Source organism: Pelodiscus sinensis, unplaced genomic scaffold (assembly GCF_049634645.1).
Source record: "Pelodiscus sinensis isolate JC-2024 unplaced genomic scaffold, ASM4963464v1 ctg187, whole genome shotgun sequence".
Lineage (NCBI taxonomy): Eukaryota > Metazoa > Chordata > Testudines > Trionychidae > Pelodiscus > Pelodiscus sinensis.
In genome coordinates, this window is record NW_027465877.1 from 58534 (window position 1) to 83550 (window position 25017).

The 25017-nt window shown below is 72.1% G+C and overlaps 2 protein-coding genes across 2 annotated transcripts; one reads left to right on the forward strand and one right to left on the reverse strand.

Annotated features, from left to right (window-relative positions):
• Positions 1-950: 950 nt before the first annotated feature.
• Positions 951-8848, reverse strand: ALAS2 (5'-aminolevulinate synthase 2). Its single transcript, XM_075915975.1, is given in 13 exon segments — positions 951-1470; positions 1554-1716; positions 2800-3068; positions 4463-4627; positions 4717-4896; positions 4989-5173; positions 5737-5782; positions 5785-5942; positions 6207-6330; positions 6469-6621; positions 7379-7399; positions 7402-7570; positions 8476-8848. Coding segments are annotated over 12 exon segments (1827 nt in total). The 5' UTR covers positions 7553-7570; positions 8476-8848; the 3' UTR covers positions 951-1258.
• A 1474-nt stretch (positions 8849-10322) lies between these two features.
• PRICKLE3 (prickle planar cell polarity protein 3) lies at positions 10323-24691 on the forward strand. Its single transcript, XM_075915955.1, is given in 10 exon segments — positions 10323-10469; positions 16564-16649; positions 18759-18942; positions 19688-19801; positions 20074-20211; positions 21133-21336; positions 21495-21681; positions 22408-22848; positions 22969-23120; positions 23122-24691. Coding segments are annotated over 10 exon segments (2007 nt in total). The 5' UTR covers positions 10323-10427; the 3' UTR covers positions 23581-24691.
• Positions 24692-25017: the final 326 nt, after the last annotated feature.

The window sequence follows — 25017 nt, forward strand, 5'->3', positions numbered from 1 at the left end:
TGAGCACTGCCGGGGGGGGGGGGGCTGCGGGTGACCCCTGCTGGCCTGTGTCTGTGAGCACTGCCGGGGGGGGGGGGCTGCGGGTGACCCCTGCTGGCCTGTGTCTGTGAGCACTGCCGGGGGGGGGCCTGCGGGTGACCCCTGTTGGCCTGTGTCTGTGAGCACTGCCGGGGGGGGGGGCTGTGGGTGACCCCTGCTGACCTGTGTCTGTGAGCACTGCCGGGGGGGGGGCTGCGGGTGACCCCTGCTGGCCTGTGTCTGTGAGCACTGCCGGGGGGGGGGCTGCGGGTGACCCCTGCTGGCCTGTGTCTGTGAGCACTGCCTGGGGGGGGGGGCTGCGGGTGACCCCTACTGGCCTGTGTCTGTGAGCACTGCCTGGGGGGGGGGCTGCGGGTGACCCCTACTGGCCTGTGTCTGTGAGCACTGCCGGGGGGGGGGCTGTGGGTGACCCCTACTGGCCTGTGTCTGTGAGCACTGCCGGGGGGGGGGCCTGTGGGTGACCCCTGCTGACCTGTGTCTGTGAGCACTGCCGGGGGGGGGGCTGTGGATGACCCCTGCTGGCCTGTGTCTGTGAGCACTGCCGGGGGGGGCTGCACCTCGGAGCAGCACTCACCCCACTGGACTCTGCTGGCCGGTGGAGGGGCCCTGCCCCCATGGAAAGCGCCTGCCTTGGCAAACGGGTGGGACGGGGGGGGTGAGACTTGACTGGGACAAGATGGGGGGGCGCCTCCCCCCTCCCAGCCCTGTGGGGCCGCCCTACAGCCCAGTGCAACCCTGATTATCTGCCCCGCTTCACCATGTGGGGGGCAAAAGGTTCCCAAGCCCAGCGGGACTCCCTCCCCCCCTCCCAGCCTTCCCCCCCCACGGCGGGGGGCAGCCGGACGCCTGGGCTCCACACAGTCGGGCTCGGGCTGAGCGCGCTTTATTGGGCTCCGTCCGGCGGGCCGGCCCGGGCCGGGGCTCAGGCGCTGCTGGTGAGGGGGGGGCCCCGGCGGGCCGGGCCGGGGCTCAGGCGCTGCTGGTGAGGGGGGGGCCCCCGGCGAGCCGGCCCGGGCCGGGGCTCAGGCGCTGCTGGTGAGGGGGGGGCCCCCGGCGGGCCGGGCCGGGGCTCAGGCGCTGCTGGCGAGGGGGGGGCCCCCGGCGAGCCGGCCCGGGCCGGGGCTCAGGCGCTGCTGGCGAGGGGGGGGCCCCCGGCGAGCCGGCCCGGGGCTCAGGCGCTGCTGGTGAGGGGGGGGCCCCCGGCGGGCCGGCCCGGGGCTCAGGCGCTGCTGGCGAGGGGGGGGCCCCGGCGGGCCGGGCCGGGGCTCAGGCGCTGCTGGCGAGGGGGGGGGGCCCCCAGGCTGCCGAAGAGGTCGCGCTCCCACTCGCTCATGAGGGCGAAGTGCAGGGGCCGCTGGCAGAAGTGGCAGGCGGAGGCCGCGGGGGGCTGCAGGGGGAGCCCCACTTCCTGCCAACACTGCACCAGGCGCTCTGGGGGGAGAGATGGGGTGAGACCTCAGCCCCCGCCCGACGCCCCCTCCCCGCCTGCCCCCTTGGCTCCCCGCGGCGCTCACCCACAAAGTGCTCCATCAGGGGGGGGGCGTGGTGGGGGGAGGGCGCCAGGCGCAGCAGCTCCTCGCCCCGCGGCACCGTGGGGTAGTTGATGGCCTGCACGTAGATGCCGTGCTGGGACAGGAGCAGGTCGCAGAGCCGGGAGTTCAGGGCCGCGTCGCCCACCTGCAGGGGGAGCCAGGGAACAGGGCTGGGACCCAGGCGTCCGGATGCACCCCCCCCCCCAGGCCCCTAGACTGCTCCCCTCCCGGCAGCCAGGGCCCCAGCCACGAGCCCCCACCGCCCTCCCACGGCTGGGGAGAACCCAGGGGTCCTGGCTCCTGCTCTACCCACTAGCCCCCACCGCCCTCCCACAGCTGGGGAGAACCCAGGGGTCCTGGCTCCTGCTCTACCCACTAGCCCCCACCGCCCTCCCACAGCTGGGGAGAACCCAGGGGTCCTGGCTCCTGCTCTACCCACGAGCCCCCACCGCCCTCCCACAGCTGGGGAGAACCCAGGGGTCCTGGCTCCTGCTCTACCCACTAGCCCCCACCGCCCTCCCACAGCTGGGGAGAACCCAGGGGTCCTGGCTCCTGCTCTACCCACTAGCCCCCACCGCCCTCCCACAGCTGGGGAGAACCCAGGGGTCCTGGCTCCTGCTCTACCCACTAGCCCCCACCGCCCTCCCACAGGGGTCCTGGCTCCTGCTCTACCCACTAGCCCCCACCGCCCTCCCACAGCTGGGGAGAACCCAGGGGTCCTGGCTCCTGCTCTACCCACGAGCCCCCACCGCCCTCCCACAGGGGTCCTGGCTCCTGCTCTACCCACTAGCCCCCACCGCCCTCCCACAGCTGGGGAGAACCCAGGGGTCCTGGCTCCTGCTCTACCCACTAGCCCCCACCGCCCTCCCACAGCTGGGGAGAACCCAGGGGTCCTGGCTCCTGCTCTACTCACTAGCCCCCACCGCCCTCCCACAGCTGGGGAGAACCCAGGGGTCCTGGCTCCTGCTCTACCCACTAGCCCCCACCGCCCTCCCACAGCTGGGGAGAACCCAGGGGTCCTGGCTCCTGCTCTACTCACTAGCCCCCACCGCCCTCCCACAGCTGGGGAGAACCCAGGGGTCCTGGCTCCTGCTCTACCCACTAGCCCCCACCGCCCTCCCACAGCTGGGGAGAACCCAGGGGTCCTGGCTCCTGCTCTACCCACTAGCCCCCACCGCCCTCCCACAGCTGGGGACAGCCCAGGAGGTGCCCACAGGCCCGGCCGTACCCGGATGGGGATGATGTGGCTGGGGCAGCTGACGACGGGCAGCCCGGCCTCCATCAGCAGCTGGCGCATGTGCTTGACGTTGCGCTGGTGGGCCCGGCGCAGCCCCCGGCCCTCGGGCCCCGCCAGCACCCGCAGCGAGGCCAGGGCGCCCGCCAGCACCGGCGGGGGCAGCGAGGTGGTGAAGATGAAGCCGGCCGCGTAGGAGCGAACGGTGTCCACCAGGGCGGCCGTGCTGGCGATGTACCCCCCCACGCAGCCAAAGGCCTTCCCTGGGGGGCAGGGAGAGCGGGGTGAGACGGCGCCCCCTAGTGCCTGCCGGGGGGACTGCTCCGTCCCCGAACCCAGCGCCCCCTAGTGCCTGCCGGGGAGACTGCTCCGTCCCCCAACCCAGCGCCCCCTAGTGCCTGCCGGGGAGACTGCTCCGTCCCCCCCAACCCAGCGCCCCCTAGTGCCTGCAGGGGAGACTGCTCCGTCCCCCAACCCAGCGCCCCCCAGTGCCTGCAGGGGAGACTGCTCCGTCCCCCAACCCAGCGCCCCCTAGTGCCTGCCGGGGAGACTGCTCCGTCCCCCAACCCAGCGCCCCCCAGTGCCTGCCGGGGAGACTGCTCCGTCCCCCAACCCAGCGCCCCCTAGTGCCTGCCGGGGAGACAGCTCCGTCCCCCAACCCAGCGCCCCCTAGTGCCTGCAGGGGAGACTGCTCCAGCGCCCCCTAGTGCCTGCCGGGGGGACTGCTCCGTCCCCGAACCCAGCGCCCCCTAGTGCCTGCCGGGGGAGACTGCTCCGTCCCCCAACCCAGCGCCCCCCAGTGCCTGCCGGGGAGACTGCTCCGTCCCCCAACCCAGCGCCCCCTAGTGCCTGCCGGGGAGACTGCTCCGTCCCCCAACCCAGCGCCCCCTAGTGCCTGCAGGGGAGACTGCTCCAGCGCCCCCTAGTGCCTGCCGGGGAGACTGCTCCGTCCCCCAACCCAGCGCCCCCTAGTGCCTGCAGGGGAGACTGCTCCGTCCCCCAACCCAGCGCCCCCCAGTGCCTGCAGGGGAGACTGCTCCGTCCCCCAACCCAGCGCCCCCCAGTGCCTGCAGGGGAGACTGCTCCAGCGCCCCCTAGTGCCTGCCGGGGAGACTGCTCCGTCCCCCAACCCAGCGCCCCCTAGTGCCTGCCGGGGAGACTGCTCCGTCCCCCAACCCAGCGCCCCCCAGTGCCTGCAGGGGAGACTGCTCCGTCCCCCAACCCAGCGCCCCCTAGTGCCTGCCGGGGGGACTGCTCCGTCCCCCAACCCAGCGCCCCCTAGTGCCTGCCGGGGGGACTGCTCCGTCCCCCCAACCCAGCGCCCCCTAGTGCCTGCCGGGGAGACTGCTCCGTCCCCCCCAACCCAGCGCCCCCTAGTGCCTGTCGGGGGGACTGCTCCGTCCCCCAACCCAGCGCCCCCTAGTGCCTGCCGGGGAGACTGCTCCGTCCCCCAACCCAGCGCCCCCTAGTGCCTGCCGGGGGGACTGCTCCGTCCCCAACCCAGCGCCCCCTAGTGCCTGCCGGGGGGGACTGCTCCGTCCCCCAACCCAGCGCCCCCTAGTGCCTGCCGGGGAGACTGCTCCGTCCCCCCCCAATACCGCGCCCTGCCTGCTGTGGGTGACCGCCCCACTCCCCGCTTCCCCTGCCGCCGGCTCACCCAGGGTGCCGGAGACAATGTCGATCTTGCCCAGCACCCCGTCGCGCTCCCCGACGCCAGCTCCCCGGGCGCCATACAGCCCCACGGCGTGAACCTCGTCCACGAAGGTGATGGCTCCGTGCGCATGAGCCACATCACACAGCTCCTCCAGGGGGCAGATCGCACCTGGGGGGGAAAGGGGGCTGAAGCAATGCAGAGGGGGAGGGGCAGTGCCCCCCAGCAGTGGGGGGGCCCTGGGATACGGGGGGCCCTACCGTCCATGGAGTGTACGGTCTCGAAGGCCACGATTTTGGGGGTGCCGGGGGGGCTACGCGCCAGCAGCTGGGCCAGGTGCTGGGGGTCGTTGTGCCGGAAGACGTGTTTGGGGACCCCGCTGGTGCAGATGCCCTGGATCATGGAGGCGTGATTCCCCGCGTCCGAGAAGATCTCGCAGCCTGGGGGGGAGTGGCCGTTAGGGCTGCTCCCAGGCCTCCTGCCTCTCTCCCCCCTCCCCCCCGGCCCCGCTTCCCTGCCAGGCGGCCGGTACCTGGCATCATCCTGCCGAGGGTGAAGAGGGTGGACTCGTTGGCCACGTAGCAGGAGGAGAACAACAAGGCGGCATCTTTGCGATGGAGCTGGGCCAGCTCCCGCTCCAGGTCCACGTGGTACAGGCTGGTGCCCGAGATGTTCCGGGTGCCTCCGGCGCCCAGGCCATGGTGCTGCAGGGCCTCGCTGCCGGGAGAGAGGGGTCAGCGCCGGGGAGGGGGGCAGGGGCTGCAGGGCAGGAGTGAAGGGACCGGCAGGGCTGAAGGAGCCCGGGTCTGCGTGTTGGAGTGGGGGGCACTGGAGGGCTGGGGGGCAAGAGTGGGGGGTGCCGACTGGGCTGGGAGGTACTGGGGGGCACTGGCTGCAGGGAGGGACTGGGGGGCACCAGCAGGGCTGGGGGAGGAGTCAGATGGGTGGCAGGCCTAGGGGGCGGGAGTGGGGGGCACCTGCAGGGCTGGGGGCGGGAGTGGGGGGGGCGCCGGCAGGGCTGGGGGAGGAGGGGGGGGCGCCGGCAGGGCTGGAGGAGGGGGGGCGCTGGCAGGGCTGGGGGGCGCCGGCAGGGCTGAGGGAGGAGGGGGGGGCACCCGGCAGGGCTGGGGGGGCGCCGGCAGGGCTGGGGGAGAGGGGGCAAGGGGGGGCGCCGGCAGGGCTGGGGGAGGAGGGGGGGCGCCGGCAGGGCTGGGGGAGGGGGGGGCGCCGGCAGGGCTGGGGGAGGGGAGGGGCCGGCAGGGCTGGGGGGCGCGTCTCACATGGCAGCCTGCAGCACCCGGGGGTGGCGGCTCATGCCCAGGTATCGTTGCTGCACCAGACCGAGACCTCGGTGCCCGCGGCCCCCTGGGCGAGGGGGAAGGCGTCCGCCCGGCGCGTCACCGTCTTGAAGATGCGGTAGGTGTGGTCCCGGCGCTTGGCCTCCAGCCGCCCCTCCAGGAAGGCGTCGTAGGAGAAGGCCCCAGGCCTGGGGGGGGAGCAGGGTCGGAGACGGGCGCCCGGATGCAGCCGTTCCCCCTTCCCCTCTCTTGCTGGCCGGCGGGGGGAGGGGGGCAGGCGGCTGGTTCCCAAGGGACACCCCGGGGTGGGGGGGCTGGGGGAGGACTGGCCCTCGGGAAGCCGGGGCTGGTTTGTAAACGGACTAGCCGCGGGAGCCAGGACCCCTCCCCCTGCACGTCCCCCCCGGCGTCCCGCAGCGCCACAGGCCCCTCTAGCCCGGCCTCAGGCCTCACCTGGCATGTTGTCCTGGAGCAGGTGGGTGGGCAGGAGCCGGCCGTCGGACCCTGGCCCGTCAGGGCCCAGGAATTTCTTGCGGAGGCTGGACTGGACCTCCCGGAGCAGAGAGCTGAGCGGGTCTGGAGGGCACAGAGACGGGAGGGCTAGAGGGGAGCAGGACTCCTGGGTTCTCTCCAGGGAGGGGACTGGGGGCTAGTGGTCAGAGCAGGGGGAGCTGAGAGCCAGGGGGCCTGGGTTCTGGGGCGAGCTGTCCTCACCTGCCTTGTAGATCTCCACGTCCTCCTGCACCTCCAGCCCGGCGCGCTGAACGACCCGGCTGCGCCCGTCCCGCACCTCCGACGCCATGAAGGGGCAGTGGGGCCGGGAGGCTGCGTCTGGGGGCCCCGATTCCTGGCTGACAGACACCGCGGCTGGGGAGAGACGGCCACATGAAAGGGAGAGACCCCTGGAGTCCTGGCTGCCCCCCCCCCGCTCTGCCCACTAACCCCACTCCCCTTCCCGAGCCAGGAGAGACCCCTGGAGTCCTGGCTCCCCCCCCTCTGCTCTGCCCACTAGACCCCACTCCCCTTCCCGAGCCAGGAGAGACCCCTGGAGTCCTGGCTCCCTCCCCTGCTCTGCCCACTAGACCCCACTCCCCTTCCCGAGCCAGGAGAGACCCCTGGAGTCCTGGCTCCCTCCCCCTGCTCTGCCCACTAGACCCCACTCCCCTTCCCGAGCCAGGAGAGACCCCTGGAGTCCTGGCTCCCCCCCCTCTGCTCTGCCCACTAGACCCCACTCCCCTTCCCGAGCCAGGAGAGACCCCTGGAGTCCTGGCTCCCTCCCCTGCTCTGCCCACTAGACCCCACTCCCCTTCCCGAGCCAGGAGAGACTCCTGGAGTCCTGGCTCCCCCCCCGCTCTGCCCACTAGACCCCACTCCCCTTCCCGAGCCAGGAGAGACCCCTGGAGTCCTGGCTCCCCCCCCGCTATACCCACTAGACCCCACTCCCCTTCCCGAGCCAGGAGAGACTCCTGGAGTCCTGGCTCCCCCCCCTTGCTCTGCCCACTAGACCCCACTCCCCTTCCGAGCCAGGAGAGACCCCTGGAGTCCTGGCTCCCCCCCCCTTCTCTGCCCACTAGACCCCACTCCCCTTCCCGAGCCAGGAGAGACCCCTGGAGTCCTGGCTCACCAAGAGGCATGGGGCTGTTGGTCCCCTCTGCGGGGCTGGGGAGGAGTCCATCAGGGTTCGGGCCACCATGACGGGACACCGCTGGGCGCTGCTCACCAGCAGGGGGCGAGCTTTGAGCAGGAAGACGCTGGGGTCCCGGGTCAGGAAGGGACAGCGCTGGAGGAAGGACGCCATGGTGCCGGATCGCAGTGCTGCCCGGGGGAGAGAGGGCGTGAGGGGCCCGGGCCTTCGGGTCAGGGGAATTTCCTTCCTGACCCCCGAGCCCAGAAGCATGTGGCTGGCCCATTGCTGGCGTTTGCCCCTCTGCCCGCGTTCTCCACCAGATCTCCCAGCAAAGTTCTCCACACCCTGGGCAGGCGTCGGCGGGGGGCGGGGGGGGGGGGACGGGCCGAAATTGACCCCTCCCAGCAGACCAGCCCCCTCCAGTGCCCCGCGGGGACCCCTTTCCCCCATCCCGGGGGGCTGAGCGCGGTTGCCCGCAGGTTTCTCTCCTCCCCACATGTTGGCAGCCCTCGAAAGGGGCCGGTCCAGACCTGGGCCAGCAGGGCTGTTGCCATCGGGTGGGCTGCGTCTGTCAGAGGCTGATAACAGCTGGCCCCACGTAGCTGGGGGGGGCAACCGAGCAGCAGCCCAGGGCTGGTGGTTTGTGAGGGGGGGTGGACACAGGTGGCCGGGGCAGCTCAAGAAAAATTATACCTCGAATGGGGGAGCAGCAATAGCCAGGCCCCATTCCCTGGCCCCCCCGGGAGCCGAACAGCCCCCAGCTGTGGGGCCAAGTCACCCCTAGAGGGGCCAGGCCCCTGCCCCCTCCCCCCCCGAGCTGGAAGCCCCTGACCTGGGGCCAGAGCCCCCTAGGTCTGGGCGTGAAGGCAGGGGATTGTTATGGGCCCCTGGCTGGACCGAGCCCACATGACAGCGAGTCCAGGATCGGAGCCCACCCCCCTGGCTGGCCAAGCCCCGCCCCACGCCAGCCGTCAGCACTTTCACCGACTGAGCTCTTAGGGTCTGTCCCCTCCCCCCAGCTGCTCCTCCACCCCCCACGCTCTTCCCCTAGCAGCCACCTGGCCTCCCTGCCAACCCCCACCGCCCGGTACCTATGTTGTCCTGCACTGAGGACGAACAACCAGCACGGACTGACAGCCCCTTCCCAGGCGCCGCAGCCCGGGGCCAGCCACACCCCAAAGGGAGACGCCCAGGCCCAGCGATAAGGAGAGGCCCTCCCGGGCGGGGGCGGGGCAGGGCCCATCTCGCAGCTCCCGTGGGGCTGGCCCAGAGCCCCGGACAGCTGGGTTCTAGATCCCAGCCCCCCGGCCCTGCCTCCAGCCCCAAAGTCCCCCTCCCTGGAGGGACAGGGCTGAGACCCAGCAAACTCATCCCACACGCACAAGCCAGGTCAGAAGTCATCACCCCACAGCCAGAAACATGGGGTCTGGGCTCCCGGCCTCCCCCTCTGGGCTCCACATCCCTCCCAGAGCCTGGCTCCCAGCCCCCTCCCCAGGCCCCACATCCCTCCCAGAGCCTGGCTCCCAGCCCCCTCCCCAGGCCCCACATCCCTCCCAGAGCCTGGCTCCCGGCGCCCCCCCCTCTAGGCCCCACATCCCTCCCAGAGCCTGGCTCCCAGCCCCCCCCTCCAGGCCCCACATCCCTCCCAGAGCCTGGCTCCCAGCCCCCCCCTCTAGGCCCCACATCCTCCAGAGCCTGGCTCCCGGCGCCCCCCCCCAGGCCCCACATCCCTCCAGAGCCTGGCTCCCAGCCCCCCCCTCTGGGCCCCACATCCCTCCCAGAGCCTGGCTCCCAGCCCCCCCCTCTGGGCCCCACATCCCTCCCAGAGCCTGGCTCCCAGCCCCCCCCCCAGCCCCACATCCGTCCCAGAGCCTGGCTCCCGGCGCCCCCCCTCTAGGCCCCACATCCCTCCCAGAGCCTGGCTCCCAGCCCCCCCCCCCAGGCCCCACATCCCTCCCAGAGCCTGGCTCCCGGCGCCCCCTCTCTAGGCCCCACATCCCTCCCAGAGCCTGGCTCCCAGCCCCCCCCCAGGCCCCACATCCCTCCCAGAGCCTGGCTCCCAGCCCCCCCCTCTGGGCCCCACATCCCTCCCAGAGCCTGGCTCCTGGCCCCCCCTCCAGACCCCACATCCCTCCCAGAGCCTGGCTCCTGGCCCCCCCCCTTTAGGCCCACATCCCTCCCAGAGCCTGGCTCCCAGCCCCTCCCCCCCCACCTCTAGGCCCCACATCCCTCCCAGAGCCTGGCTCCCAGCCCCTCCCCCCCACCACTAGGCCCCGCTCCCCTCCCAGGCAGGCAGTGAACCCAGGCATCCCTGGGGTTTGGGAAGGGCTCTGGGCTGAGGGAGGGGGCTGGGGGCAGAGCAGTGGGGGATTTACACGTGTGGGGGGCTCAAAGGGCACGAAGTCCCAGCACCCCAGGACCAGCTGAGACAAGCGAGGGGGGGGGCCGCTCAGAAGGGGGGACGCGCAGCGGGAGGGGAAGGGAGTGGGGGGGACGAAGAGAGGGATTGGAGCCTGACGGGAGGAGCAGTGGGGGGAGAGCCGCGCGGGGGGCGGGGCCGTGTGGGCGGCTAGAGGGGGAGGAGGAGCCGCGCGTGGGTCGGAGCGGGGAGGGGGGGAGCAGAGCCGCGCGGGGGGGCGGGGCCGTGGGGCGGAGCGGGGGGGGGAGCAGAGCCGCGCGGGGGGGGCGGGGCCGTGGGGCGGGGGGGGAGCAGAGCCGCGCGGGGGGGGGCGGGGCCGTGGGGCGGAGGGGGGGGGAGCAGAGCCGCGCGGGGGGGCGGGGCCGTGGGGCGGGGGGGGAGCAGAGCCGCGCGGGGGGGCGGGGCCGTGGGGCGGAGCGGGGGGGGAGCAGAGCCGCGCGGGGGGGCGGGGCCGTGGGGCGGAGCGGGGGGGGGGGAGCAGAGCCGCGCGGGGGGGCGGGGCCGTGGGGCGGAGCGGGGGGGGAGCAGAGCCGCGCGGGGGGGGCGGGGCCGTGGGGCGGAGCGGGGGGGGGGAGCAGAGCCGCGCGGGGGGGGGTTCGGCCGCGCCGCCGGTGCGGGGACCAGACGATGTTCACCCGGCGGTCTCGGCTCCGCCGCTCCGCGCGGCCCGTGAGTGCCCGGGGCCGGGGGGGCCTCCCAGGTCCGGGGACCCAGGCGCGGGGGGGAGGCCGGACTCCCGGGATCCGCCCGGGGGGGGCGCTGGGCGGAGGCGAGGGGGGGGCCGGGCTGTTTTGCTGCCTCGCGGCGGGTGAGTTTCTCCCGCTGGCCCAGGGCCTGACTCGGTTTCCGGGCTCCAGCCCGAACCAGCCGTGGCACCTGCCCGCCATGGTTAGCTGGTCCGCTGCCCCGCCAGACCCACGGGCCCCTCTACCCGGTATCCCGCCTGCACCAGCCACAGACCCACGGGCCCCTCTACCCCGGTATCCCGCCTGCACCAGCCCACAGACCACGGGCCCTCTACCCCCGGTATCCCGCCTGCACCAGCCCACAGACCCACGGGCCCCGTCTACCCCGGTATCCCGCCTGCACCACCCCGCCAGACCCACGCGCCCCTCTACCCCGGTATCCCGCCTGCACCAGCCCACAGACCCACGGGCCCCTCTACCCCGGTATCCCGCCTGCACCAGCCCACAGACCCACGGGCCCCTCTACCCCGGTATCCCGCCTGCACCACCCCACAGACCCACGGGCCCCTCTACCCCGGTATCCCGCCTGCACCAGCCCACAGACCCACGGGCCCCTCTACCCCGGTATCCCGCCTGCACCAGCCCACAGACCCACGGGCCCCTCTACCCCGGTATCCCGCCTGCACCAGCCCACAGACCCACGGGCCCCTCTACCCCGGTATCCCGCCTGCACCACCCCACAGACCCACGGGCCCCTCGACCCCGGTATCCCGCCTGCACCACCCCACAGACCCACGGGCCCCTCTACCCCGGTATCCCGCCTGCACCAGCCCACAGACCCACGGGCCCCTCTACCCCGGTATCCCGCCTGCACCAGCCCACAGACCCACGGGCCCCTCTACCCCGGTATCCCGCCTGCACCAGCCCACCAGACCCACGGGCCCCTCTACCCCGGTATCCCGCCTGCACCACCCCACAGACCCACGGGCCCCTCTACCCCGGTATCCCGCCTGCACCAGCCCACAGACCCACGGGCCCCTCTACCCCGGTATCCCGCCTGCACCAGCCCACAGACCCACGGGCCCCTCTACCCCGGTATCCCGCCTGCACCAGCCCACAGACCCACGGGCCCCTCTACCCCGGTATCCCGCCTGCACCACCCGCCAGACCCACGCGCCCCTCTACCCCGGTATCCCGCCTGCACCAGCCCACAGACCCACGGGCCCCTCTACCCCGGTATCCCGCCTGCACCAGCCCACAGACCCACGGGCCCCTCTACCCCGGTATCCCGCCTGCACCACCCCACAGACCCACGGGCCCCTCTACCCCGGTATCCCGCCTGCACCAGCCCACAGACCCACGGGCCCCTCTACCCCGGTATCCCGCCTGCACCAGCCCACAGACCCACGGGCCCCTCTACCCCGGTATCCCGCCTGCACCAGCCCACAGACCCACGGGCCCCTCTACCCCGGTATCCCGCCTGCACCACCCCACAGACCCACGGGCCCCTCTACCCCGGTATCCCGCCTGCACCAGCCCACAGACCCACGGGCCCCTCTACCCCGGTATCCCGCCTGCACCAGCCCACAGACCCACGGGCCCCTCTACCCTGGTATCCCGCCTGCACCAGCCCACAGACCCACGGGCCCCTCTACCCTGGTATCCCGCCTGCACCAGCCCACAGACCCACGGGCCCCTCTACCCCGGTATCCCGCCTGCACCACCCCACAGACCCACGGGCCCCTCTACCCCGGTATCCCGCCTGCACCACCCCACAGACCCACGGGCCCCTCTACCCCGGTATCCCGCCTGCACCAGCCCGCCAGACCCACGGGCCCCTCTACCCCGGTATCCCGCCTGCACCAGCCCACAGACCCACGGGCCCCTCTACCCCGGTATCCCGCCTGCACCAGCCCGCCAGACCCACGGGCCCCTCTACCCCGGTATCCCGCCTGCACCAGCCCACAGACCCACGGGCCCCTCTACCCCGGTATCCCGCCTGCACCAGCCCGCCAGACCCACGGGCCCCTCTACCCCGGTATCCCGCCTGCACCAGCCCACAGACCCACGGGCCCCTCTACCCCGGTATCCCGCCTGCACCAGCCCACAGACCCACGGGCCCCTCTACCCCGGTATCCCGCCTGCACCACCCCACAGACCCACGGGCCCCTCTACCCCGGTATCCCGCCTGCACCACCCCACAGACCCACGGGCCCCTCTACCCCGGTATCCCGCCTGCACCAGCCCACAGACCCACGGGCCCCTCTACCCCAGTATCCCGCCTGCACCACCCCACAGACCCACGGGCCCCTTTACCCCGGTATCCCGCCTGCACCACCCCGCCAGACCCACGGGCCCCTCTTCCCCGGTATCCCGCCTGCACCACCCCGCCAGACCCACGGGCCCCTCTACGCCGGTATCCCACCTGCACCAGCCTGCCAGACCCACAGGCCCCTCTTCCCCGGTCTCCCGCCTGCACCCCCCCGCCAGACCCACGGGCCCCTCTACCCCGGTATCCCGCCTGCACCAACCTGCCAGACCCACGGGCCCTCTACCCCGGTATCCCGCCTGCACCAGCCTGCCAGACCCACTGGCCCCTCTACCCCGGTATCCCGCCTGCACCACCCCGCCAGACCCACGGGCCCCTCTACCCCGGTATCCCGCCTGCACCACCCCGCCAGACCCACGGGCCCCTCTACCCCGGTATCCCGCCTGCACCAGCCTGCCAGACCCACTGGCCCCTCTACCCCGGTATCCCGCCTGCACCACCCCGCCAGACCCACGGGCCCCTCTACCCCGGTATCCCGCCTGCACCACCCCGCCAGACCCACGGGCCCCTCTACCCCGGTATCCCGCCTGCACCACCCCGCCAGACCCACGGGCCCCTCTACCCCGGTATCCCGCCTGCACCACCCCGCCAGACCCACGGGCCCCTCTACCCCGGTATCCCGCCTGCACCACCCTGCCAGACCCACTGGCCCCTCTACGCCGGTCTCCCGCCTGCACCAGCCTGCCAGACCCACGGGCCCTTCTACCCCGGTATCCCGCCTGCACCGCCCCGCCAGACCCACGGGCCCCTCTACCCCGGTATCCCGCCTGCACCACCCCACAGACCCACGGGCCCCTCTACCCCGGTATCCCGCCTGCACCAACCCGCCAGACCCACGGGCCCTCTACCCCAGTATCCCGCCTGCACCAGCCTGCCAGACCCACTGGCCCCTCTACCCCGGTATCCCGCCTGCACCACCCCGCCAGACCCACGCGCCCCTCTACCCCGGTATCCCGCCTGCACCACCCCGCCAGACCCACGCGCCCCTCTACCCCGGTATCCCGCCTGCACCAGCCCACAGACCCACGGGCCCCTCTACCCCGGTATCCCGCCTGCACCAACCCGCCAGACCCACGCGCCCCTCTACCCCGGTATCCCGCCTGCACCAGCCCACAGACCCACGGGCCCCTCTACCCCGGTATCCCGCCTGCACCAGCCCGCCAGACCCACGGGCCCCTCTACCCCGGTCTCCCGCCTGCACCACCCCGCCAGACCCACTGGCCCCTCTTCCCCGGTATCCCGCCTGCACCACCCCGCCAGACCCACGGGCCCCTCTTCCCCGGTATCCCGCCTGCACCACCCCGCCAGACCCACAGGCCCTGCAACCCGGTATCCCGCCTGCACCACCCCGCCAGACCCACTGGCCCCTCTACGCCGGTCTCCTGCCTGCACCAGCCTGCCAGACCCACGGGCCCTTCTACCCCGGTATCCCGCCTGCACCACCCCGCCAGACCCACGGGCCCCTCTACCCCGGTATCCCGCCTGCACCACCCCACAGACCCACGGGCCCCTCTACCCCGGTATCCCGCCTGCACCGCCCCGCCAGACCCACGGGCCCCTCTACCCCGGTATCCCGCCTGCACCAGCCCGCCAGACCCACGGGCCCCTCTACCCCGGTATCCCGCCTGCACCAACCCGCCAGACCCACAGGCCCCTCTACCCTGGTATCCCGCCTGCACCACCCCGCCAGACCCACAGGCCCCTCTACCCCGGTATCCCGCCTGCACCGCCCCGCCAGACCCACGGGCCCCTCTACCCCGGTATCCCGCCTGCATCTCTCCTACCTCAATATCCCCTCCCCAGTTCCCTCTGTCCAGCAGGTAGCTGAGTGGAGGGTTTGGGGGTATTTAAATGTAACCCCCCAAGGGATGGAGGCACAGCTGGGGCAGGGGGAACAATCCAGGCTGCTCCCCCCTCCTACCAGCCCCACCTGCCCCTCCCGTTAGTGGGGGAGGGGTCCGGCTCTCATCTGGGTGAGGATTAACTCGCTGGTGGTATTAAGGGGTCGGATTTAATGCATCTTTGGGGTCAATCCCTCTGGGGAGTGGTGGGGGGAGGGGAGGGGAGGGGAGGAGAGGGTGGGGCAGTGCAGTGGGAAAGGGGCTGTCGGGGGGCTTTGTGGGGGGCTCTAGGAGGGGAGGGGAAGGAAGTGGGGGTGGAGACTTGTGTGGGGAGGGCACCTAGAGCAAAGAGTCAGGACTGGAGAGCTGGAGGCTGTGGGGGGAGGGGCCCTGACTCGTGGGGTGTATGGAGGCTGTGGGGGGGCCTGGGAGGGGAGCTCGGGGGAGCAAGGGGGGTGCTGGGCGTGGGTCAGGGGGTGCGGTCTCTCTCTCATTCTCCCTCCCGGCTCTTCCCCCCCTGCAGCAGAGGGCCCCCCCACACTGGGTCTCCTCGTGACCTTCCCCACAGGGGCAGACCCCTGCCGTTACCCCCCTCCAGCCCTGCCCCCCCGGCCACGGCCCGTGGCGGTGGGCCAGTTCCCAGAGCGTCACGCCCGCCGGGCCGAGCCGGGGCAGGTCCTGGCGCGCGGGGCGGCTCTCGCCTCCCACAAGGCCCTGGGCCGGCCCGCTTGGCGTCTGCGCTCCCACAGGCCACGGCATGGCCCAGCCCCCCCGCCGGCGCTGCCACGAGCCCCCCCGCCGGCGCTGCCACGAGCCCCCCCCGACGGCGTTGCCACGAGCCCCCCCCGACGGCGCTGCCACGAGCCCCCCCCGACGGCGCTGCCACGAGCCCCCCCCGACCGCGTTGCCACGAGCCCCCCCGCCGGCGCTGCCACGAGCCCCCCCGCCGGCGCTGCCACGAGCCCCCCCCATCTGGCACTGCCACGAGCCCTCCCCATCTGGCACTGCCACGAGCCCCCCCCGCCGGCGCTGCCACGAGCCCCCCCGCCGGCGCTGCCACGAGCCCCCCCCATCTGGCACTGCCACGAGCCCCCCCCGACCGCGCTGCCACGAGCCCCCCCCGCCGGCACTGCCACGAGCCCTCCCCATCTGGCACTGCCACGAGCCCCCCCCACCGGCACTGCCACGAGCCCCCCCCGCCGGCGCTGCCACGAGCCCCCCCCGCCGGCGCTGCCACGAGCCCTCCCCATCTGGCACTGCCACGAGCCCCCCCCACCGGCACTGCCACGAGCCCCCCCCCGCCGGCGCTGCCACGAGCCCCCCCCGCCGGCGCTGCCACGAGCCCTCCCCATCTGGCACTGCCACGAGCCCCCCCCCGCCGGCACTGCCACGAGCCCCCCCCCGCCGGCACTGCCACGAGCCCTCCCCATCTGGCACTGCCACGAGCCCCCCCCGCCGGCGCTGCCACGAGCCCTCCCCATCTGGCACTGCCACGAGCCCCCCCCGCCGGCGCTGCCACGAGCCCTCCCCATCTGGCACTGCCACGAGCCCCCCCCGCCGGCACTGCCACGAGCCCTCCCCATCTGGCACTGCCACGAGCCCCCCCGACGGCGCTGCCACGAGCCCCTGCATGGCTGAGGTGGGTGGCAGGCTCCCCTGGGGTGCCCGGGTTGTGGCTCCAGTCCCTGTCCTTGGCCTGCCCCAGGCCGGGCTCTGGCGTCTGCCTCAGCAGCTCAGAGACAGGGATGTGGCCGTGGGGCTGGGGAGAGCCCCCTCCCCCGAGCCAGGAGAGAACCCAGCAGTCCTGGCTCACCGCCCCCCCCCCGCTCTAACCACTAGACCCCACTGTCCTGGAGTGGGGGCCTATGGCGGGTGGCTGGAGGTGACCCGGTGTCTGTGCCCTGCAGATGCCCGATGACCCCGACCCCGACCGGGGGCAACCGTGCCACGTGTGTGGGGACCAGTGTCCCGGCTTCCTGGTGCATGGATGGAGGTAGGGACCCCCCAGCCCCCTGACAGCCCCCCCGACAGCCTCCCCCTGCCCCCCCGACAGCCTCCCCGACAGCCTCCCCCTGCCCCCCCGACAGCCTCCCCCTGCCCCCGACAGCCTCCCCCTGCCCCCTGACAGCCTCCCCGACAGCCTCCCCCTGCCCCCGACAGCCTCCCCGACAGCCTCCCCCTGCCCCCGACAGCCTCCCCCTGCCCCCGACAGCCTCCCCGACAGCCTCCCCCTGCCCCCCGACAGCCTCCCCCTGCCCCCGACAGCCTCCCCGACAGCCTCCCCTGCCCCTGACAGCCTCCCCCTGCCCCTGACAGCCTCCCCGACAGCCTCCCCCCCTTCCCCCCGACAGCCTCCCCCTGCCCCTGACAGCCTCCCCGACAGCCTCCCCCTGCCCCCCGACAACCTCCCCGCTTCCCCTGCTCTCCGCTCCTCCTGGAGCAAAGGGCCAGCCCTGCTCCGAGACCCGAGGGCTGTGGGACCCAGGCTCTGGGGGTCAGTGGGGCAGAAGGAGCCTCTGTCCCTGATGCAAGGGGGTAGCGTGTTATTGTAGGGTCTGCGCGGGGTAGGGGGGGCCGGGGCGTTATCGTAGGGTCTGGGCAGGGGCGGGGGTGGGGGCGGTCTGTTATCGTAGGGTCTGCACGGGGGCGGGGAGGGCCGGGGCGTTATCGTAGGGTCTTTGTGGGGGCGGGGTGGTCGGTCTGTTATCGTAGGGTCTGCGCGGGGGCGGGGGGGGCCGGTCTTTTATCGTAGGGTCTGGGCGGGGGGGTCGGTCTGTTATCGTAGGGTCTGTGCGGGGGCGGGGAGGGCCGGTCTGTTATCGTAGGGTCTGCGCGGGGGCGGGAGGGCCGGTCTGTTATCGTAGGGTCTGGGCGGGGGCGGGGGGGGGAGGGCCGGTCTGTTATCGTAGGGTCTGCGCGGGGGCGGGAGGGCCAGTCTGTTATCGTAGGGTCTGCGCGGGGGCGGGAGGGCCAGTCTGTTATCGTAGGGTCTGCGCGGGGGCGAGGGGGGGCCGGTCTGTTATTGTAGGGTCTGCGCGGGGGCGGGGGGGCCGGTCTGTTATCGTAGGGTCTGCGCGGGGGCGAGGGGGGGCCGGTCTGTTATCGTAGGGTCTGCGCGGGGGCGAGGGGGGGCCGGTCTGTTATCGTAGGGTCTGCGCGGGGGCGAGGGGGGGCCGGTCTGTTATCGTAGGGTCTGCGCGGGGGCGGGGGGGCCGGTCTGTTATCGTAGGGTCTGCGCGGAGGCGAGGGGGGGCCGGTCTGTTATCGTAGGGTCTGCGCGGGGGCGAGGGGGGGCCGGTCTGTTATTGTAGGGTCTGCGCGGGGGCGGGGGGGCCGGTCTGTTATCGTAGGGTCTGCGCGGGGGCGGGGGGGGGGGGGCCGGTCTGTTATCGTAGGGTCTGCGCGGGGGCGGGAGGGCCAGTCTGTTATCGTAGGGTCTGGGCGGGGGCGGGGGGGGGGGCCGGTCTGTTATCGTAGGGTCTGGGCGGGGAGGGTCAGTCTGTTATCGTAGGGTCTGGGCGGGGGCGAGGGGGGGCCGGTCTGTTATCGTAGGGTCTGCGCGGGGGCGAGGGGGGGCCGGTCTGTTATCGTAGGGTCTGCGCGGGGGCGGGGGGGGGGGCCGGTCTGTTATCGTAGGGTCTGCGCGGAGGCGAGGGGGGGGCCGGTCTGTTATCGTAGGGTCTGCGCGGAGGCGAGGGGGGGCCGGTCTGTTATCGTAGGGTCTGCGCGGGGGCGAGGGGGGGCCGGTCTGTTATTGTAGGGTCTGCGCGGGGGCGGGAGGGCCGGTCTGTTATCGTAGGGTCTGCGCGGGGGCGGGGGGGGGGGGGCCGGTCTGTTATCGTAGGGTCTGGGCGGGGAGGGTCGGTCTGTTATCGTAGGGTCTGGGCGGGGGCGAGGGGGGGCCGGTCTGTTATCGTAGGGTCTGCGCGGGGGCGAGGGGGGGCCGGTCTGTTATCGTAGGGTCTGCGCGGGGGGGGGGGGGGGGGGCCGGTCTGTTATCGTAGGGTCTGGGCGGGGGCGAGGGGGGGCCGGTCTGTTATCGTAGGGTCTGCGCGGGGGCGAGGGGGGGCCGGTCTGTTATCGTAGGGTCTCTCCTCCCCAGGAAGATCTGCCAGCACTGCAAGTGCCCGCGGGAGGAGCACGCGGTGCGGGTGGTGCCCGTCGACCTGGCGCGCGTGATGTGCCGCCTCGTCTCGGACTTCCAGCGCCACTCCATCTCCGACGACGACTCCGGCTGCGCCTCCGAGGAGTACGCCTGGGTGCCCCCCGGCCTCAAGCCGGAGCAGGCGAGTCCTGCCCCCTGGGGCCCCGCCCCTGCAGCCCCGCCCCCTGGGGGCCCCGCAGCCCCGCCCCTGGGGGTCCCGCAGCCCCGCCCCTGCAGTCACAGCCCCGCCCTCTGGGGGCCCAGCAGCCCCGCCCCTGCAGTCGCAGCCCCGCCCCTGCAGTCGCAGCCCCGCCCCCTGGGGGCCCAGCAGCCCCGCCCCTGCAGTCGCAGCCCCGCCCCTGGGAGCCCTGCAACCCCGCCCCTGCAGTCACAGCCCCTCCTCCCCAGGGGTTCCCTTAGCCCCTCCTCTACGGTCACAGCCCCGCCTCCCCAGGGGTTCCCTTAGCCCCTCCTCTACGGTCACAGCCCCGCCTCCCCAGGGGTTCCCTTAGCCCCTCCTCTACGGTCACAGCCCCGCCTCCCCAGGGGTTCCCTTAGCCCCTCCTCTACGGTCACAGCCCCGCCTCCCCAGGGGTTCCCTTAGCCCCTCCTCTATGGTCACAGCCCCGCCTCCTGGGGGTGGCGGCCACACCCACATAGGCACCACCCCCATTGGGCGACCCGCCCCCACGAGGGACAGAGCCATGCCCACATAGGGGCCAGAGATGCCAGACCCTCGGGGTTCAAGCCCTGCCCCGTGGAAGGGGCCACAGCCCCACCTATTGGGCTACAGGCCCCGCCCCTGGCCCATGACTCTGGCCCTTGGGGGTCCGGCCCTGCCCCTGGGCCTGACCCCCTCCCTCCGCCGGCCCTTCTCCCCATGGCAGGTGTATCAATTCTTCAGCTGCCTGCCCGAGGACAAGGTGCCCTACGTGAACAGCCCCGGCGAGCGGTACCGGGTCCGCCAGCTTCTGCACCAGCTGCCCCCCCACGACAGCGAGGTGAGGGGCCGGGGGGGGGGGCGCCGTGATGCAGGGGCAGGTCTGTGGTGTCCCTGTGAGGCTGTGACCAGCTGTCCCACCCCAGAGGTGGCTGCATCCGAGCGCTGGGCGACGTGTCCCAGGGTGACGTTACGTGTGGCTGTTCCCAGCTGCTCCGCCCCAGAAACAGCTGCATCCCGCTGGGCGAGGTGTCGCGCTGGGCCGTTCCCCCGGCGCCCCGCCCCAGAGCCGGCTGCGTTGTGCCGCTGGCTCAGTCAGTCTCTGTGTGCCAGGCTCAGTACTGCAGCCCCCTGGCCGAGGAGGAGAAGAAGGAGCTGAAGCTTTTCTCCCAGCAGCGGAAGCGGGAAAATCTCGGGCGAGGGACGGTCCGGCTCTTCCCGGTCACCATTACCGGAGCCATCTGTGAGCAGGTGCCCCCTGTCGCCGCTGCCAGCCCCAGCTCCAGGCCTTGTGGGAGGCGGGACGCCCGCCAGGCAGGGAGTGGCGGGAGGGCAGCAGAGTCCAGTGGTGAGAGCTGGGCGGGGGAGGGAGCAGGACGCCCAGGTGCTCTGCTGGGCTCTTCCCCTGGCAGCTCTAACCCTGGGCTGAGCGCTCAGGCCTGCCCAGGCCTGTCTGTCGGGGTGACGTGGGGTGCGGCTGCTCCCAGAGCCCCACCCAGAGGCCCTCGGGAACACCCAACACTGACCCCTGCTGGCCAGAGGGGGGATTGCCGCCTATGACAGCACCCTGCCCCCAGCCAGCGCCCTGCCGTGGGGCCGGGTGGGAGCCAGCGCCCCCCAGTGGGGACAAGCCCCATGCCCATCCCTGGAGCCAGCCAGCACCTTACCGTGGGGCCGGGTGGGAGCCAGCACCCCCCAGTGGCGACAGGCCCCGTGCCCGCCCCTGGAGCCAGCCGGTGCCCTGCCGTGGAGCCGGGTGGGAGCCAGCACCCCCCAGGGGGGGAAAGGCCCCGTGCCCGCCCCTGGAGCCAGCCGGTGCCCTGCCGTGGGGCCGGGTGGGAGCCAGCGCCCCCCAGCGGGGGACAGGCCCCGTGCCCGCCCCTGGAGCCAGCCGGTGCCCTGCCGTGGAGCCGGGTGGGAGCCAGCACCCCCCAGGGGGGGAAAGGCCCCGTGCCCGCCCCTGGAGCCAGCTGGTGCCCTGCCGTGGGGCCGGGTGGGAGCCAGCGCCCCCCAGCGGGGGACAGGCCCCGTGCCCGCCCCTGGAGCCAGCCGGCGCCCTGCCGTGGGGCCGGGTGGGAGCCAGCACCCCCCAGGGGAGGACAGGCCCCGTGCCCGCCCCTGGAGCCAGCCGGCGCCTGGCGCCCTGTGACCGGGCTCTCTCTCGCTGGGCAGTGCGGGAAGCAGATCCGCGGCGGGGACATCGCCGTCTTTGCCAGCCGGGCGGGGCACGGCGCCTGCTGGCACCCCCAGTGCTTCCAGTGCGCCACCTGCCGGGAGCTGCTGGTGGACCTCATCTACTTCTACCAGGGGGGGCAGATTTACTGCGGGCGGCATCACGCCGAGCAGCTCAAACCCCGCTGCCAGGCCTGCGACGAGGTGAGGCTGGAGCAGGGGCCGGGCCCTGGGGCCATGCGAGGGGGGGCCGGGAGGGGGGGGTCCCGGGGGGGTGGGGAGAGCATTCAAGGCTGCTCTGGGGAGAGGAGGGGGGACGGGGGGGCACCGGGCCAGGCCTCCATCTCCCAGTCTCCCCGCAGATCATCTTTGCGGCTGAGTGCACGGAGGCCGAGGGCCGGCATTGGCACATGTGCCACTTCTGCTGCTTTGAGTGCGAGGCGGCGCTGGGCGGGCAGCGCTACGTCATGCGCCAGAGCCGCCCCTACTGCTGCGGCTGCTACCAGGCCCTGTACGCCGAGTACTGCGACGGCTGCGGGGAGCACATCGGTACGGCAGCCGCGGGGGGGCCAGTCTGCCAGGGCCGGGGGACCTGGAGAGCTGGGGGGGCTGTGGAGAGTGGCAGAACCTGGCACCCAGGCAGTGGGGGTTCAGGGATCGTGGGGAGCAGGGGGCCGTCTCGCGCTGGCTGGATTCAGTAGGGCTGGTTTATTCTTGGCTGGCCAAGGCCCTGCCCAGACGCTGCTTGGGGCCTTGCCCGAGGCTGGGGCTGGCGCCAGAGAACATGTGCGGTCCGGCCCCCGGCCTGCCAGGCGTGTTCCCGCCGGGGACAAAGACCCTTGTGAAGCTGTAGCTGGCGTAACCCAAGTGCCAACCCTGGGCGGCCCAGCAGAGAGACCATCTCCCAAAATAGAACCCGAAATAGCCACGTGGGCAGCGGGGGGACCCCAGTGTCCTGACCCGGGAAGGGACAGAGTGACCAGGCAACAGATGGGGCCAATGTTTACTCTCCTCTTTTCCACCCACGGTGCGGAATAAATGCTGTTCCGTGCACTGAGGCATGTGCCAACGTGCACCACTCACAGAAAGGGAAACCTGCCCAGCTGGTGGGGAACTCTGCCTGGGGGATGGAAAAAATTGGAGGGCACGTTGGCAGTGGGTGGACCTCAGCAGCAGCTGTCCAGAAGGGAACCCAGGATCCCTGGGCTCCACCCGCGTTTGCTGGGTTCTCACGACGTGCCCTCCTCCCTCTCCCTCCTGTCTCGGTCCCTGCAGGCCTCAACCAGGGCCAGATGACCTACGAGGGCCAGCACTGGCACGCCACGGACGCCTGCTTCTGCTGCTCCCGCTGCCGCCTGCCCCTGCTGGGCAAGCCCTTCCTGCCCAAGGGGGGGCAGATCTTCTGCTCCCGGGGCTGCAGCCTGAGGGGGGAGGACGCCAGCGCCTCAGACTCCTGCGACTCGGCCCTCCATGGCCCCCGCCCACAGGACGGGCGCCAGAGCCCCCCCCGCCGCCCGCCCGTCTCCTGCGCCGTCTCCTCCTCCAGCCGTGTGGCCCCGGCCCGGGCCCTGGGCCCCAGTGGGCGGCGCAGCTGGAGCGGGGAGCCCGGGGAGGAGGAGGGGGGCAGCCACAGCAGCTTGCAGAGGGGTGAGCCGGCTGGATGCACCTCACGGGGCACGTCCACCCGCCCCAGGCCCCAGGAAGAGGCGGAAGGAGGTGAGATCGGGGGCGGAATCCCGGTGGAGGGAGGGGGGTGATCTGGGGAGGCCAGATGGGAGGGGGGTGGCGGGCAGCATGGCAGCTCCTGTCCCTAACCGCCCACCTCTGTCCCCCCAGGTTCAGGGTCCCACTTCCACCGCGGCTTCCCCCACCGCCACTCCATGCCCGAGCTGGGCCTGGCTCCGGCGAAGGCGGCCGACTGGACCAGCAGCTCCGGCTCCAAGCTCCCGGCCTCCCCCCGGCTCAGCCAGGGGCCCCCCCTGGAAGGCGTGGGGGGGGGCAGTAGCGGGGGAGGGAGGCTTCCCCCGAGGTGCTGCCCCCCGGGTCAGCTTCCGGGAGCCCCTGGTGGCAGGCGAACGGGGGGGGCCCCGCAGCGCCCAGCCCTGCACCTCCTCTGACAACGCCCTGCACCTGGCGGGGGAGGGAGAGCCAGAGGGGGGGCTGCCCCGGGGGGGGCGGCGGCTGGTTTATTCGGCCTCGGAGGGGGCCTTCCCCCCCAGCCACCGGCGCCGCCCCCCCCGGGGCGCCTGGCCCGACTCCTCCTCCTCCTCTTCCTCCGACTCGGGGGAGGACGGCTACTTCCTGGGGGAGCCCATCCCCCTGCCGCCCCACCTGCGGGGCGGGGCTGGCCCCCCGCCGGCCCCTGAGGCTGGCCCCGCCCTGGGGGGAGGGGCCAGAGGGCACCACAGGCAGCGGAGGGCTCGGGACAGGAGCTGCGTGGTGGCCTGAGTCGAACTTTGAACTTTGACCCGCCTGCTGGCAACGACCTCTCCAGTGTGAGCCTCCGACCTGCACTTGTGACCTTTGAACTTTGACCTTTGCCTGCAACCTTGGGCCTCTGCCTGTGACCTTTGGACTTTGCTCGCAGCTGATGAGCTCTGACCTTCCCGTGTGACCTTTGACCTCTCCGTGGTGACATCTGACCTTTGCTCATGGCCTTTTGGCTTGGAGTTTTCCGCTGTGACCTCTGACCTTGGCTCTGGTACGGCCGTAGATGACCTTTGGACTCCGACCTTTTCAGTGGTCACCCCTGACCTTTCACCTGGGCCTCTCGGCAATTGACTTCTCCATTGGACCCTTGCACCGCACCATGTGATCTGTGACCTTTGTGCCCGTTCCATTGGCCTCTGTGACCTCTGACCTTTGCCAGCACTGCTTGGACTCTGACCTTTCCACTATGACCTTAACTCGGCACATGTCACCTTTGGGGGGGGTGGGATTGACCTGTCTGCTGTGACCTCTGACCTCGTTCGCTCTGTGACCTTTCGGTTTTAACCTCTCCACGGTGACCTTTGCCCTCTGGCGGGTGGGGCCTTGCCTGGTGACCTTTGGCCTTGAGCACTGACCTGCCCTCTGTGACCTTTGACCCCTACTCAGGAGCGTTGCATCGGTGACCTTTGAACTCAGTGGGCTTTCTACTGTGGCTGGTGAATCTTGGTGGTGACCTTTGACCTACTGGTGATGCGCTGTCCCTTGTGGCCTTTGACCTTTCCACTGTGCCCCATGACTGGGAACTTTGACCTTTAACTTCTGAGAAGGCCCTCCCCTTCTGACCCTTGGGGAAATATTTGACCTCTGACCTTTGCCTTTTGGCTGAGACCTTTGCACTGTGACCCGTGACCTGCTGGATGTTGTGCTTTGACCTTTCACCTCTCCCACATGATCTTAGTCTTGTGGAATTATTGACGTTATGACCTGTCCACTGTGACCTTTGAACTTTGACCCAGGAGGGGGTCAGCAGGATTTTGGCTTTGTTTTGGGTGTGTTTCCCCCTTTACATCCGACTTTTTTGAGTGTTTAATAGTAGAATATTTGGGGGGGGGCGGGTTCAATTCCAACCCTCCAGGCCTCCTGGGGAGGGGGGGCTGCACTGTGGGGCAGGGGTACAAAGAATGGGGGTTTACCCTCTGCTGGCCCTGTACTGGAGCCCCTCTGTGTCTGGAATTCCCCCTTTGCTTTCCTGTTGAGCGGTTAATTTAAACCAAAAGAGAAACTTTTGAAATAAAAGCGTCGTTTCAGACCCGGATCAGTCTGAGCCGACCTCGGGCGGCGTTTTTCTGTGGCTGTTCCCCGGCTGTCTCACCCCACAGGGGGCTGCATCTCAGCACTGAGCGAACCGTCCCCATAGGGTGTTCTATGTGGCTGTTCTCCAGCTGCCGTACCCCA